The sequence below is a fragment of the Centruroides vittatus genome, unplaced genomic scaffold (genome assembly GCF_030686945.1).
Source record: "Centruroides vittatus isolate TY-2023 unplaced genomic scaffold, ASM3068694v2 scaffold_769, whole genome shotgun sequence".
Taxonomy (NCBI): domain Eukaryota; kingdom Metazoa; phylum Arthropoda; class Arachnida; order Scorpiones; family Buthidae; genus Centruroides; species Centruroides vittatus.
This window is the reverse complement of record NW_027122717.1, coordinates 4,636,475-4,652,537: the sequence shown is the minus strand read 5'-3', so window position 1 is coordinate 4,652,537 and position 16,063 is coordinate 4,636,475. Positions and strand designations below refer to the sequence as shown.

Sequence of the window (16,063 nt, the reverse complement as noted above, 5' to 3'; positions counted from 1 at the left end):
AAATGTAAGATAAGCCATTTATTGTAATTAAATTTTAAAAATTTTGATTCTTTATGTTTACATGTATACTAATTACTGTATATAGAATATTAATTTAAGAGGCTGCAGTCTTTGTTGGGTTTTTTTTAATAATGCAATTGGAAAATATGCAAAAATAAATATTAGCAGATTTACACAATCGATATTCAAAAATAAATACGTAAATCAGTAGCATTTTCCGACAGTATTTTTCAAGTAATAGAAAGTATTATGCATCAGGAAGCTTTAAATTACATCCTCATTAAACAGTTCTTTATCTTTAAACCACAGAGAAAAATTTTATCTCAAGAAATTGATACAACTTTTAATTTTAAATAACTTTAATTCCTCTATTCATTAAATTTTGACACACTACATTCTGAAAATAAATTCAAATTTTTTGATTTATTTTAATTAGCTTAATATTACATATTTGTATTTCTATAAGACTGAATTAAATTTATAATTACGCTGTTTATTTTATATTAACATTTTTCTTTGGGTATTTGAATACCTGCTTTGATGTCCAAAATTTCATAAGTGATGTTTGGATGTGGAAGAATATTTTTAGGCCTTATTATCTACTACAATTATTTTTCTACATTACCGGGTATTTTTTCTATAAATGAATGCCAATGATTTAATTATAATAAGATTAGATAGGAATGACCAAATAATCGTTCTTTTTAATCAGTGTAAAAATTAATATTAACATATTTGATTTAATAGCCAACTACTATTAGATAAAAATACAGTAATGGCTAATTGGTTAAGGCGTTGGCCTGCCACTCCGGTAAACTGCTATCAAATTTGGGAGACTAAACCCAGGATTTTTTGTGGGAGGTCTGTCTCAGATAAGTCAGGCTCCATTTCCCTCCATCCCATTGCAATCCTAGTCAAACCCACGATGGATTTGGAAAAAGATCCTGTTAGTGCCCATAAGACAGAAAGAGTTGAAAATTAAAATTTCTTTAATTTCTATTAAATGATACCGTAAAGTTATGAAAAAACTGTAAATGTGATTAAAACTTTAACCAGATGTTAACCTGATAATGCTGTTTTAAGTCACTTGAATAGTCTGAAAGAATAGTTTGAGAAGTACATAAAAATTCTTAATAATAAAATATTAACTATTTAGGCAATTACTATGATTTTATTAACAATAATCTAATTTAATTTTTTTTTTACATTTAAATACTGTACTGTTCTTTTTAACTGTATGTGTAATGGAATTGCATAAGAGCATAAAATAATAATTAAATGCACAATATAGGCTACTTAGCATATTATATTAAATTCTAAAGATAATTATATATTGTAAGATATTAATAAATATTAGTAAAAAAGCCTTAAAATAGAATTTAACTCGGTACTCGATATCGTTATTTTGCTAAAAAATATTTAAATTGGGAATAAATATTTCGTATTTTAAATACGAATAACAAATATGTTGATTAATATTAAAGAATCGATATTGCAGAATTATTTTTTATGCTTGGATAAATCTAGCAATATTTGGTTCTTTAATTTAATTTCTAAAAATCAGTTGAGCAGAAATACCAATGAATTATCAAATACCAATGGTAAATATTAAGAAATAATTACAGACGTAATAACATAGTTTTCGATAGTTCGAACGTTCCAGTGATAGAATTATTTACAGTTTAATTAATGCATATATCACAGAATCTTGAACAGATATAAATGTTATTTTGATTTGTTTACTCGCAATACACTTTTTCGAATTTGTGGTTCTTTTTTCGATGGAAAATAATAATGAGCCCTATCATAAGCGCAATCATCAATAAAATGGCGATGCCGATGCCAACGACGGCGGGCCACCATCTGAACGGTTTGTTGGAATTCGGTTTACGTCCGTAAAAGTTAAAGTTGAAGCTGGCTAATGCCAAATTGTAACCAGGAGAAACGTTGCCGTTCTTGTCGATTGCCCTGACGGCAAAGTACACCGTCTTATTTGAAGTATTGTCGTCCGACGGAAAAAATTCGTCCGGCACCTTTATAACTACGATTTGAAGTTCGCCCGGAGGTAATGGTTCCAGGGTACCGTTAATCACGTGGCTACTGTTATACAAGAAGGACTCGTTAAAATTCGAAAGGAGTATTTCCGGATCTAAATCAGATCGAAGTTCTATCGACGATACTATAAATAAATTAAATTCGTCGTTAATGATTTAAATCGAATGCCGGTGACGGCAGAAGTTGGATATAATTACCTATTCCATCGTCGAGATTGTCACCCGGAGAAGTCCAGGTTAAAAGCGCGTGTCTTTTTGGATTAGTTCCGAGAACGATTAAATCCGTGATATTTCCGGGAGGGATGTTATCTTTGGATTTTCGTTTCCAGTTCTGAACTCTGAATGCTCCGGTTTCGGATATCCTTTGAAGATGGTCTATGGGTTCTGCGTCGATGGTTTCGTCTTTCTTTTCCGTAGTAAAAACGAAATCATCTAATGGGAAGCTGTTTGTCGGTTCTCCCAGTGATTCTTTTGCTGAAAATTTTAAGATAAGTCTTCAAAATAAAAATAAACATATTTTCATTTTATGTGATCATAAAACCAAATATTTATCTAAAATACAACTGCAGAAGATAGTACACAAAAATGATAGAACCGAATTTTTGTAATCACTTACAAAACATTTATTGTTGCAAAACACCAAACTTTTTATAAAGAGCAACCTTTAAGATTTCTTTTTCTATGTATTTAATTCATATAAACATAAATTGTTACCCCAAGCATGTGAAAATTCTCATTCTAACATTTTGCAATACGAGATAATCGGTGGCGTGCGGTGACATTTGACGATAGGGAAGCTGTGCCGGCCCTGGATAGAATCGCTGGAAGCGTTATACGATGTTTTGGTGTGTAGCATCCACCAGCTGAAGAGCGTGAGGTTGATGTTCTGTAAAGCGCATGCGCGAATGCCTGTAATCTGGCTGCTGTACACCATCAATACAGCGGTGCTTCCACAGTTTCCATGAACGGCACGCCACTGGAGATAATATACTGTAAGACCCCGCTAAACGTTGCCTCGATTAACGCTGATTCGATATAACGCGGTCTGCTCGAAGCCTAAAAAAAGCTCAAAATTTACGCTGATTGAAATTATGGCGGCATTTCATTGATTCGTATATAATACGATTATTCCCAAAATCGAACCAATCAGCAAAAGGTAACAATTCGTCGTAGGGCTGTACTTTCCTTAAATCTGTTTGTTTGGTGCAATTTTGGAAAAAATATAACATCATGGATGCCATAGGAAATATCGACTTGGTTTGGCAAGAATTAACTGATAAATGCATGAACGAAATGTGGAAGAAGTTATGGCCTGATGGTATTCAAGAATTCTCAACGACGAGGGCCTATCGCTGTATTGATTAGGTTGACCAAATTGTCAACCTAATCAATACAGCGGGACTAGACATAGACGAGCAGGATATTGAGGAGTTACTGCAGGTTTCCGGTGAGAGCCTTACCAACGACGAACTTCAAGAAATGACAGAACAAGGAATTCGAATGCAACTGGAAAATAGTAATTCTGAAAACGAAGAACCCAAAAAGTTTCTCTACAGATTTCCTTAGTAAAAAGTTTGGTAACGATAACCGAAATGGTTGATCAAATTGTAGCGAATGATCCAGATTTTGAAAGGAGTGCAAAAGCAAAACGAGGCGTTTTGGATGCGATCTTCTGCTACTGCTGTTACAGACAATTATGAAAATATTGTAAAATTTTTCAAGAAAACAAAATATAAAATACTTTATTTTACTTTTTGTACATTATTATACATTATTTTACTTTTCTACTTTTATAAGTATAGCAGACTACCTAAATAATTTATACTGGTGATCAAACAATTACTTGTGAGAAATAGATTTAACAATGTCCTGAGACATCTGTCTACTATGCATCGCAAGAAAGACTTAAATTTTGAATATTTATTCATTATAGACTGAAGATATGCCATTCGAAACTCTTCAGCAATGTCACATAATCTACTCTTTACTTAAAACTTTATTATCTTATACATTTTGCTAATTTTCATTCTGTTAATCGAAATCTCAAAGAGTCCGTACCCGGTTTAAAAGCCATCTTTTCGAAATTTTAAGTCCAAAATGAAAGAAAAATTTTTTTTATTCTGTAAGAACTAAATTATCAATCGTCATTTATTTTTCTTAATTAAAATACTAACTTAGGCATAATCTTATTTACGCATTTCTCCTGCCTTTTTCATCACGTAAATACAAATACTGAATTGTTATACATTGCTCGTTGTACATGTTATACGTATTGTGTCTAATTCATTTTTGTTCTTTATGTTCTTTGTTCCATTTGAAGATATTAGCAGTTTATGGTAAGATATGTCTTCATTATAAACTGGTGATATCTTGTCACTTCCACAACTGATCATCAGTACGAATTAATCAGAAAGAATATGCTATCTTGCCATTTTTGTTTGTTTCTCTGTCTGCGATCATTAAATTCAATAATTCTATAGGCCTTAGTTCAGTTGGCGCGATAAATAAGATTTCTTTGCAACACCACCTCTCGATGTAGTCAATGCACTACTATTTCTAAATTTACTCACAAATCTGAAGATTTTGTAATTAATTAAGTTATTATAAGTAAGTTATAAATATATTTATAATAACTAATTAAAAATGCTACATAATCGTTGACTATTTCTCTATGGTATACATTCTATCATTGATTATTTAGCCCCGTGACTTACTTTCTATTCCATTTTTGTAAGAATTATGAATTACCAATTTCCTATCTTGGAGATGTTATGTAGGTCAAAATATAAAAGAAATTTTGAGTAATTTTCGCTTACCAGTTTTGCTTGCAATTTTCGGGATAGGCAGAGCCGAAGACGATCTCGATCCACGTTTCAGTTTTGCTCCTCCATCGTTTACTACGTTTGCTACTACGGCGTAACGACCATTTCCATTAAAATGCGTAAAATAAGCCGAATAAATCCCATCGTTTTGCAAAACATCCGCACCTGTAAATTTCAATCGTCATGTAAAAATTCAAGGTTTTGACTGGCAAAATGATTTCTAATTTAAAAAAAATAATAATAATAACGAAATGTTACCAGCGCCGCTGTCTTTTAATACAATATCGACAGATTTTCCCATGGGTCTCTCGACCGTAGCAATAACTTTTGCATTAATGACCGCATTGTAACCTTTTTTAACTTCGGCATAAACTTTAGCGTGGGCCGGAAACTCCAATTGGAAATCGCTCAGCCAGGATCTGACTCGTATAGGTTGATCGCGAATGTCTTTCGGTTCGGACGTCAAAGACATGGAAATAGTAATGGGCAAATGGAATTGCGTTCTTTGGAATCGTACAGTCCACTGTCCGCTCTGTAAATTTCATATTTGTTTATATTCTATAAAAAATGAATAAACGGCAGTATATTTTTTACCTGTGCATTTGGAATGATAACTTGAATTCGTTTCCTCACGTTCATGTCTATACTAACTTCCGGGCTCGATTTGTCGTATAATTTATTGTTCGGATCGTATATCTGCATCTCGAATCCATTGATGACCGTACTCAAGAAAGTAAATATCGTATTCTTTCCTAATTCTTTGTCTATCCAAATTCTTCTTTCTTGATAAGTTTCGTTCCTTTGCATAAAATATATCATTTCGTCTACAATCTAGAAAAGAAAAAAATATGAATTAGTCTCTTTCTTTGTAATCTTTTAAAGAAGAATTTATAAAAAATGTTAACAGCTCATTTCTTTAACGTAATCTTGTTCAGTTTTACCTCTGATATTTGAATATAATAGCAACATATTCTCGCAGACATCAAATAAAACAAGTTGTCTTTAATAAATTGCGTAGAGAAGTGAGAACGTGTAAAAGATTGCACTTTCATCACAACAAATCTATCTTTATCTAGAATTATAACCTGAAATTCAGGCTTTGATGCAAATCTCTCGGATAGCAGTCGTGCATTGTAATCATTTTAGATTATGCCCTGTGTCTGTGCATAAAGCATACATGGGCACAAGCAACACGACAGCTTACACGAGTATCCCCCGTGTTGTTATAGTGTCGCTCGCCTATCGTATCGCTAGCTACTCGTCTTGCATCGTATTTACAAAAACGGTGTCAAGACCACTATCAAACTTTCGGCGTCGTTTATGGGTGCATACAAAACTTTCCATAGGCTAATTAATTCTAAATTATGACAATTTTAAAAGGAATTAATTGGGGGTTTCTAGTCCATTCTGTACAATAATAATCTCAAAAGCAATCGCCTAACGGTAGCAGCAACCAAACTAATTTAGTCGCCGCTTCCTACTCGAGCACGTAGGCTAAATTGTACATAATTAAACTAGTAAACCTGTTTTGCTTGATCTGGCCACTGGATACTGGCACGCTTTACATGATCAAGGCAATTAGAGTGACTGTTAGAAACAATAAACTTTATTCAAGTACTGTACATTCCGAAACAGTTACATTACATGTTAAATCCGATAATACAGTTTAATAGTAAGATTTATGCATTGAAATTACATTTGAATAACTTGCCTCTAGAAAAAGGTTTAAAATAAATTCTATTTAACTGAAGATGTATTAAATGTACTGTATTTGAAGGTGAAAGTGTTTCTGGGTTGTATTGTCAAAATGTGCATTCGCTGGGAAAGATATTTTTAAAGACGACGGCTATTTGAAAAGAGACAAGATTGGAAAGTCAGAATTAATCACTTTTTAACACTTCCGAAGCTTAAAAGCCTTACATTAGCGAGGTTGAGGCCGAAGTTTTAAACGCGAAAACGTGTACGTCGGGACGTTTGGCGCCGCTTTCCTGTAAGCTTAGAAGTTTGGCAATGGCGTTTGGAAAGTCAGTGCAATCGTGCTCGACATTCCAAACGCCATTGTCAAACTTCTAGGCTTACAGGAAAGCGGCGCCGAACGTCCGACGTACACGTTTTCGCGTTTAAAATTTCGGCCTCAACCTCGCTATTAACACTAATAAAAACTTTTTTACTTTATTTACCTTAACCGGTTGTAAGTCTATATCGGCCTGAGAGGTAACCGACTCTAAGAACGCGGCATCCAGATCCGAAGTGGGACGCGTTCCGTTCAGGTCTCCAAAGAAAAATCCTTTTCCTCCCGTTATTTTTGTTAAATTTTCTAATTTATCCGAAGCCAAGTTGCCGAACGCCACTGTATTTACGATTACTTTTTCTTTCAGCAGTCTTGGAATTTTCTCTTTAATGAAAGGCACTACGTTTTCTTCTCCGTCGGTTATTAAAATAATCACACCTCCTTCGATACTGTCGTCGGTGTTATTTTTAAGAACCTGCCGTGGTATATTTTTATACGTGTTTAATTCTTCGTATTTATTCATAGAATTTTGTCTGGACTTACCTCGATGCCTTCCTCCACAGCTTTTCCGATTGCGGTCGTTCCTCCGTCGTCCTTGTCGGGTAAACTTTTACTTAAGCTGTATCGCGTTTGGTTAGTTACCTTTGTAAGTGGATACAATACTTGAGCGTGAGTGCTAAATTGGATTATGCCCAGGTAGGATCCGTCCGGGATTCTGTCCTCCACGAAACGAGTCGCGGCTTGATGTAACAATTGAATTGGTTGGCCCTGACAGAAAAATTGAGAATTTTAATGTATTTAAATTTACATAGAGCTAAATATTGTGAAATGTCTTACATTCATACTTCCCGATACATCTAACACCAATACGAATCTTCCCCCTTCCAGATTTCCGTGTTTGACTATTCGAAATAAGATTTCGGTAAGCTCGTCCGCTTGCCTGGTTGTTCTGTATTTTAAATAAATTGCATATTGTGTATGCAATGACTCCACAGATTGAATAGATTACATATCGTGTATGCGACAAAAATCGTACAGCCAAATTATTAATTACATACCTATTTTTCTTTTGAAAATCGGGATGCGACGCTACGATATTCCACGTACTTCTGTATTGGCATAATGCATTTTGCCTGGTCGGAGCTCTGACGTTATGGAATCTTTCATCAGTTTTATCGCAGAATCCATCCATCTAAAAATATTTGTCAGCAGTATAATATTTTAGAATTAAAAAATAAATAAACTCAATCATAATTGATGGAATCGTCAAATTATTTTTTGTATTTTCAGGCATTTGTAAAGCCCTTTTCGTGCCCATCGTGGGTATCACGAGCCAAAAGATTAGACGGCGAGACACTGGGCCCGACACATTCGAATCAAACTATCAATAAAGATTTATAGTTTGACTTAGACTCGAAACCGGGGTCCTGGCAATCAAAATATTAAGAATTTGAAGATTCCTTAAATTGTTTTAACACAGGATTTTTTTTAAAAAATATAAAAGCACTTCTTAACATACCGTGGGAATGAATGGCATATACATAATAGAAGCCGTGACATCTTGATGATGCATATCTGGGATAAATATGCAGTCTTTATCGACGTATCCGCCTTCGAGAATATAACAAGGTCCACCATTTTTCGATTCAATCCACCCTTTGATATTTTTAATGCAACTGGTAGGATACATCTAAGAACCAGATAAATCTCGGCTTACAGAGAGAATTTACCAAAAAAAAAAAAAAAAAATGTAAAATGTCAGAAAAAAATCAAGCAACCTTCCCGCTGTCTTGATAAAACATAGGAAACCTCGGATCTCCAGGTATGCCGTATTCGTCAAATACGCCGTAGCGGAGATGAGCCCATTCGTGGACCAGTTGACGAGCTAAAATGTAAGCAATATTATCGACATCCGCTTTGAATTAATTATTAATTCTTATAATAGAGCTAATATAATTTTTAAAATTAAATATTTATGAATAGTTCGAGTCATACTCTCTTTCACTTGTGTCCGTTGGTACTATTAGAGGTCGTTCGTCATAACGGATAAAACCGATAATGTAATCCATTGTGCTGAGACGATTTTAATTTACCTTTCTCGATACTAAATTTATGTATTTTTTAACAACAAAATTCTTACCGGGAGGACCATACGCATCTTCTATTTCGCCATTCTCGTTTTTCACAAATCTCGGCGTCAGGTGAATGTACTGACCGGGTTCTCCACATCCGCCCGTCTGTAAGGTATAGGGTGCGTCCCCGTATTCGGGATTTGGTTTGTCGATGCGAACGTGAGCCGAAGAAAAGTAATCCGACAGAACGTTCAGATATTCCCTCTTGTTCGACCAAGACGACGGAATCGCAATGGTAACTTCTTTGAAGTATGTCTGTCCTCTCGTGGCTTTGTGAAGAAAAGCAGACGCGTCTCTGAAGAGTTCCTATGTAACATTTGAAAATGTGTTGAATGTGTGTTTATTATGTGGTGAAACCATTCCATTTATAAATATAATTATTTCTATTTTCCTCGCAAGTTAAAACCGCAAATATTTATGACTAATCATTGCATAATACTCCCTTAACTGAAGAGTACTAAGAGGGTCTTTTTCCGTATTCATCATAGATTGCACATCCAGAATGAGAACGCCGGACGGCAAAGAACAACGTACTAATATCTTCACGAAAGATTCCAGAGGTTTTGGGATCGGTTAAGGCATCGGCCTACCGTTCCGGTGGATCCGGGATCGAACCTAGACGGTACATTCCGCATAAGTTGGGTCCCATTTTTCGCCAGGCGGCCATCTCGTCGTAGGCTCGGGCAACTCAAAACGGAGCACTAAGAGGGCCTTTTAATAAGCTTGACATATTCCAAAGAGTTGATTCTAGGAGTTTTTACGTTTGACAATATCAAAACGCTGCCTCCTATTTTTTATTCTGTTTTATTATACTCCAAAAATCGATTTAGGAGTCCGAGAATATAAAAATTTTTGCCAGAGTTCGGAGAGTTGCAACTCCTTTTAATCATACCACAGTTGAAGAGTTGAAAATTAAGAAGAAAAACAAACATCTAAGAAAAATATTCAATTGGGTATTACTTTTATTATTTATTGGAGAAAATAGCGATGTTAAAATCGCCGTTATGGCATTTTCTCTGCAAGATTAATCTAGTAATAATTATCAAAATCAATTTTTAAATTTGGGCGCCGGTGGCCATCTTTTGGCGATTTCGATTAGAAATTCAGCGTTAATGCAATTTAAGTTACCTACAATATGTATACCTGTAGTCGAAATCCTTTTAGGTAATTCCTACATGTATAAATGTACCCGGTACATATCCTAAAAATACCTGTACTTTGTTGGCATTTAATTTTCCTAGTTGTTTTGACACTTATCAAAAACATAATAAAAATGATAATTTAAGTGTCTAATGTGTTTGTGGATGTTATTTTTGCTACTAAAAATAAAACAAAACTTCTAATCTTCTGAAAAAAAATCTCCCTTATTTAAATAAGAGATTTAATGTGTAAAGTTTGTCACAATTGTCATAAGAAATGTCAGGAATTTTGTTGCTTTAGAGCTAAATTCATCAAAAAAATATTCATTTTCTAAAAGAAATAATATTTTAGAGATAATAAAACTGAGATTTTAACTAATTTTAACGATTTAAATGGGAGAAAATAGCTACTAAAACTGTTCCGCACGTTCGTCTGTCAGTCCGTATGAATTTTTGGACACTAAAAGAGGTTATAAAGTTAAATTTTTAGAAATGAATGGATGTGTCCACTAAAGGGTTCCATGTAATCTTAAATTTCTAAAAAACCTTGCAGAATTTAGTATATAAATATATTTTATTGCTTTTATTCTGTTTGTATTATGTCATTTTATCTACAAGCGGCGTATATTAACGTGAATTTTTTGATGATAAAACCTGGAAATTATTTTTCTTTCTGCTTTTTGACGTGCATTACGCACGAAAGGCTACTTTAATTCAATATATTTGAATAGAAATTTAAAAAGGGGGGTGGGAAATTACATTCTTTGCTTACGATCGAATCTTTGATGTTTGATAGATAAATTTAATGAAATTCGAATGAAATTTAGCTGACATCCGTTGAAAATTCCTCGAAAAATTAAAAACTTCCGTTAACGTGGAAGTAAATAAGTTTACTGGTTATCGAAACAATTTCATTCAATTAACTGAAATAATTTAAAAAAAAAATCTATTATTGATTATTTTTTTAAATTACTGAGTTTATTTGTGTAAAATATTCGAAAAATTGTATCTCTTAAATGTTCTAAAGATAGATATTTCAGTCTAAAATCTTATTCAAAAAACATTTTTAGTGATCTTTACGTGTAAAAACACAAAGATGTACGGATTTTTTTTTAAATTTAAATATTAACTTATATGTTATTTGCAATGTTAAAAGTTTATTTTTAAGTAAGAATAGCATCTTTATCTTTTCTCAATGTGATCTTTCCAAAATATCTTTATATAATAATTATAATTAGGGTTTTTTATATATATAAAAAGAATCTAAAAAAAGGACTAAAATATGATTGTTTCATCTAAAAAATCCCAACACCCGGGCGCGTATTTATCAAATTGGAATGGATTTTATTGTTTTTTTTTTGGAAATTGTCGTTTAAATGTAAGAAAATTTCCATGTTTTAAAAGACACAATCGTTTCTAAAAATGGAAAATTTTCATTTCGCAACTAACGTAACCAGGATTTCCGAGTTTAATCTCTGATTCTTTCGTTTTTTTTGTGTGTGATTTCACCGTACAACCTTTCATTGATAGTAAAATATTCCAAAAAATATCTAAAAGTTTACTTATATGTGTGTAAATATACACGAAACATTCCATTTAGATAGAGAAAATTCGAGTATTTTGGCTTATGGCCCGGTTAAAATTCCAAAAAACACAATTTTTATCCAAAAAAACTCACCTTGATATTCTCAATCAGCTGGGCATCTTCACTAATTGTATTTTTTATAGCAACGATAATACCTTTGTAGCCGTTATCTTCCAAATCGATCAAAGAACCATTCAGAAAAGGTAAGAAGATCAAGAGAATGTGGACGTGCCTTAAGTACTTCTAAAAAAATACGTATTAAATTACATATACACAAACATACAACGTGGAGAAAAGTGCGTAACATCTTACCATTTCGTTATTAAATAACATTTAAGAATTAATGCAGAATTTTAACGTTTCTACGTCAGGAAATAGGAGTGTTATTTATTTCCTTCTTCCTGTAAATCAAGGATAGGATAAGTTACGATATCCGCTAAAAAATTCTGTTTCTTAACTTGCGTAACCATCAGAATGTTTACATTATACGATAAAGTGTATCGAGAATTTCTCCACTTTCTAAAGAAACAACCTTCAATAAAATGATATATACAAATAAATCACACTCTTCTTTATTCTAACATAACAAGGCGTAACCTTGATCCAAAAAACACTCTTATTAGTGCAATATGCCGCTTTTAAGTGATTTATTTCTATGTAGGGGTGCTCACCACGCTTGTTACCTCATTCTAGCGTAACGAAAGTATCAAACGCCCTAACCTAGATCCAAAAAATCCCATCGAGTCGAATCGTAACTCTGTAAAATGATTTTTTTGCATGTATAGCGAAACTTTGCACTTCTCTCACCCTTTACCGTAGCGTAACAAGGAGACAAAACGACGTAACCTCGGTCCGAAAAAACACGTCTACAAAAAATACCCTCAAGCGTATTCGTAACACTGTTACTCCATCGTTAAAACCGGGGTTAACTTACATTCTACAAAATCGCGTCAAATAAAATTTTGATGGTAACACTTACAGAATATATTTTTGACTTTTCTAAAAATACACACGTTATAACGATCCAAGGACTGGGGTGTGACTGATCTAAAGGTTGTTTTAGCACGTGGGTTATCCTTTTGAATGTTTTACACCCTTAATAATCAAATAATAATCATTTTTTTTAGGGAAAAAATTTTAAAAAACATTTTTATGACTCTTCTTTGGTTTAACGAAATGACTCATCGTTGCGGTTTTTTAGATAATTTATTGAAGTTTTGTTTGAAGTTACGCTATCAATTCTGTCAAAGTGAGCGTGGGTGTCACACAAGTTGCCAATAATTTTAGTGACTAATGCGTGATGATGAAAGTAAATATAGTTGAATTTAATTTCTTAATTTATCAAAAAAAAAAAAAAAAAAACTTTAAAACTTACTTTGTTGAAGAATAAAGTGCTTATCTCCTCTTTCCAGAATACCGAATACAGTTACATTGGTGCGTTGTCACCTGTACCATATTTTCCTGTTTTACTTCCTTCTCCTCGACTAAATCTTGTAAACCTTGATTTAAAAAAAAAATAAAACTAACTAAAGTACTTGTAAACTAGTAAATCAACTAAAGTTACGTCTTTACTACAAATTACTTTAGTTACGTTTGTTATACAGCATATCACCCTCATTATACTGTATACAGTAGACGTATCTAGAACCTGCAATCGTTAGTTACGATTAGGATCTCGCTCTCGCTCTCGTCATTTACATGAAATCGATTTTGTTACGATCATCTAACAAGTAAGTTAATAATTAACAGCAATTTAATCAAAATGCGCTCAAAATTAATAGCATTTTGTCATAGGTTACAAATAGTTACGGCCGGATGGCCTGGGCGGTTAAAGCTTTAATCCTCTTCTCTGGGGACTAAGGATCGAATTCAGGCGAATGTCTCCCCCAGAATTTTTACGTGGGCGGTCCGACCCTCACCACTCGATCGCCCCCGTTGTGGGCCTGGACAAACCCACGATGGGCAGGGAAAAAAGTCCTTTTAAGTAAAAAAATGGTGAGGTATAGTCAAATACTGCAGTCAGTTACATCCAGTCTTGTTATTGCGATATGTAATGGATCTGTTAATCATTTACCACTTTTAGTCCTCCTCTCAGTTACACCTAGTAAAGCTTACTACAATTAGTTAAATCTAGTATATAGTAAGTTACATGCGGTAGACTACTGCGATCAGTTACATGTACAGTCAACTATTTCAGTACATCTACTCTCGTCACAACTGGCATAGCTCGTTTTCATCAGTTACATACAGCCTAGGAGACCTGAATACACCTTACTCTCAGTTACTGTTCATCTAGGAGACTTTATTGCTATCAGTTATATCTAATAGAGGACACGTTCGCCAGTTACTTAACACATCACTTACAATTATCAACCCTGTTCTTACATCTACACTCATCATCTGCATATACTCGACCTTACAGTAATTGCATCAAATAGAATACATCACTTACAGCTAGTAGACTTCATTCTCAATAGTTACGTTCTTTTGAAACTCATCGTTACGCCAAAACTAAGTTCATTTAATCCAATTGAAAACGTCACGGGGAGCCTACAGTCATTTTAGTAATTGGATCGCGTTGCATCATAAATTATCACAAGCAAACACGTGTCCGAGTCCTTGATCTTCTTTTATTTATAAGTTTAATCTGTGTTATATCGAATAAATAAATTATATTAAAGAATTATTTCTATTAAATATACATAAATTCAAGCTCTGTGGGTGTAAAGGTCACACATAAAATATTAACGACGTCCAAAAACGTTGCATTCCGCTATAAAGTTGTAAATTAAACGATAATTTAATGCATATTTAGGCGTTTTTAGCTCAATGACACTCTAAAGTAAACATATTTTGTGTAAAAATAAAGATAAACTTAGTAATATAAGGCATGGATATCAAAGAAAACGTTTGTTTTGAGTTTATCTAAACTGTGGTAAACACGATTAATTTGTTATTAATACTATTATATTTCCGCACGTATGTACAGTACTAGTTCTATATTATAATATTGATACTATAGAAATATTTAGTTTTACACACACAAAACGGTTTGCTCATTAATACTGTAGAGAACTAAGCCTATTTCTTCACAGTACTAAAAGAATATAATGTAAACATTTATAACAGATAATCGTACCTCCTTTGTAGTAAATGAATTAAGAAAATCCAGCAACGAGTTGCTTAACTTTCCCGGTAACATTTAAAACTGCATATGGCGCCAACTGTTATGATATTTTATTCAAAAAAGTTTTTATATTTTTAATTATTATGGGTAGGGATGAGTTTTATACAAAAAATTGTACGGTAAATGCTAATAACTAGTCCAACGCTACTCGATTAACAAATCGTTAAGTCTAACATTACTCGAGACCCTCTATCTCCGCACCGTTCAACCTTTAACCACCAAAATCCAATAGCAACAATCCTCCTAACACCAAAACTTCCTGATTTTTCAAAGCGCAAAAACGACCCGAAAAATTTCAGAAATTTTTGGCAAAAAGCACAGGATTATGCTCCAAAGAGGATGAACAAAATCGTGCCACACACGCACACACACACACACAAAACACCCATACATACTTTTTTTTTTAATATACTAAAATTACAGTAGCCTTATTTGTAGCACCATTCATCATCAATTCACGGTTGTCAACCGATAATTTTTTAAAAAAATTTTCTGGAGTTACAAACTTAAAAAGATACCGCTTTAATGTATTTTCGAGGTATTTTTTATGTTACGAATGACATTTTATGAAGGGAAAAATTCAAGAATGAGCAACACTAGATTTCATTTTATCACATTATATACGAGTCTAGTAAAATATTTCTTATAAATATTTCATTTTTCAAACGTTTAAAGTTTTTTGGGGGCGATTGATGTTAAATTAAATTAAGCTTTTAATTAAAAATGAAATTTATAAATATTGAATATCTTTTACGAATTTTTTATGACGACGACGTGTAAACAGTATTAAATTTCTCATTCGTAATCACTCCGGGGGCGTCCGGGATCGAAAAACACCAGGAATTTTTTCGAGAGAATGGTCTGTCCCGGATATGTCCGACACCATCCCTCACCACCGACCCCATTGTGGGTCTTAGTGGCTACAGGGTGGAAAGAGTAAAAAAGAAAAATCATTAATTCTTTGTTAAATATTGAAATAAATTAAAAATAATTGTTTTATTTGGGAATATTTGGATAATTTATTATCCAAAATTTATTATTATTATCGTCCCGTAATTTGGCACGCAAAGTATTGCCCTAATTTGAAATTCAGTACTTTAAACCAAATGGCCAAATCAAACTAAAACGTAAAT

General features: G+C 33.2%; 1 protein-coding gene across 3 annotated transcripts; it reads right to left on the bottom strand.

Moving 5' to 3' along the window:
- Nucleotides 1-404: 404 nt before the first annotated feature.
- LOC136989902 (calcium-activated chloride channel regulator 1-like) lies at nucleotides 405-14,330 on the bottom strand. Of its 3 annotated transcripts, XM_067288204.1 has the most exons (16): nucleotides 14,196-14,330; nucleotides 13,119-13,242; nucleotides 12,056-12,144; nucleotides 11,837-11,986; nucleotides 9,028-9,325; nucleotides 8,666-8,772; nucleotides 8,407-8,577; nucleotides 7,946-8,079; nucleotides 7,725-7,836; nucleotides 7,431-7,655; nucleotides 7,057-7,362; nucleotides 5,471-5,707; nucleotides 5,135-5,408; nucleotides 4,871-5,041; nucleotides 2,253-2,528; nucleotides 405-2,179 (listed from the first exon to the last, which is right to left on the bottom strand). In XM_067288204.1, exons 3-16 carry the CDS (start codon nucleotides 12,074-12,076, stop codon nucleotides 1,740-1,742), a joined length of 2,922 nt encoding a protein of 973 aa, XP_067144305.1. In that variant the 5' UTR covers nucleotides 12,077-12,144; nucleotides 13,119-13,242; nucleotides 14,196-14,330; the 3' UTR covers nucleotides 405-1,739. The 3 variants fall into 3 exon arrangements, with proteins under 3 accessions (XP_067144305.1, XP_067144306.1, XP_067144307.1); XM_067288205.1 differs by lacking the exons at nucleotides 13,119-13,242; nucleotides 14,196-14,330 and adding an exon at nucleotides 12,723-12,915; XM_067288206.1 differs by lacking the exons at nucleotides 13,119-13,242; nucleotides 14,196-14,330 and adding an exon at nucleotides 12,226-12,419.
- Between the last annotated feature and the right edge of the window lie 1,733 nt (nucleotides 14,331-16,063).

Coding starts and splice junctions, on each gene's coding strand:
- LOC136989902 (XM_067288204.1), bottom strand. CDS start 12,076: ATGTTATTTAATAACGAAATG. Junction 11,987..12,055: donor TGTTATTTAATAACGAAATG/GTAAGATGTTAC, acceptor GTATTTTTTTAG/AAGTACTTAAGGCACGTCCA. Junction 8,578..8,665: donor TTTATCAAGACAGCGGGAAG/GTTGCTTGATTT, acceptor TCTGGTTCTTAG/ATGTATCCTACCAGTTGCAT.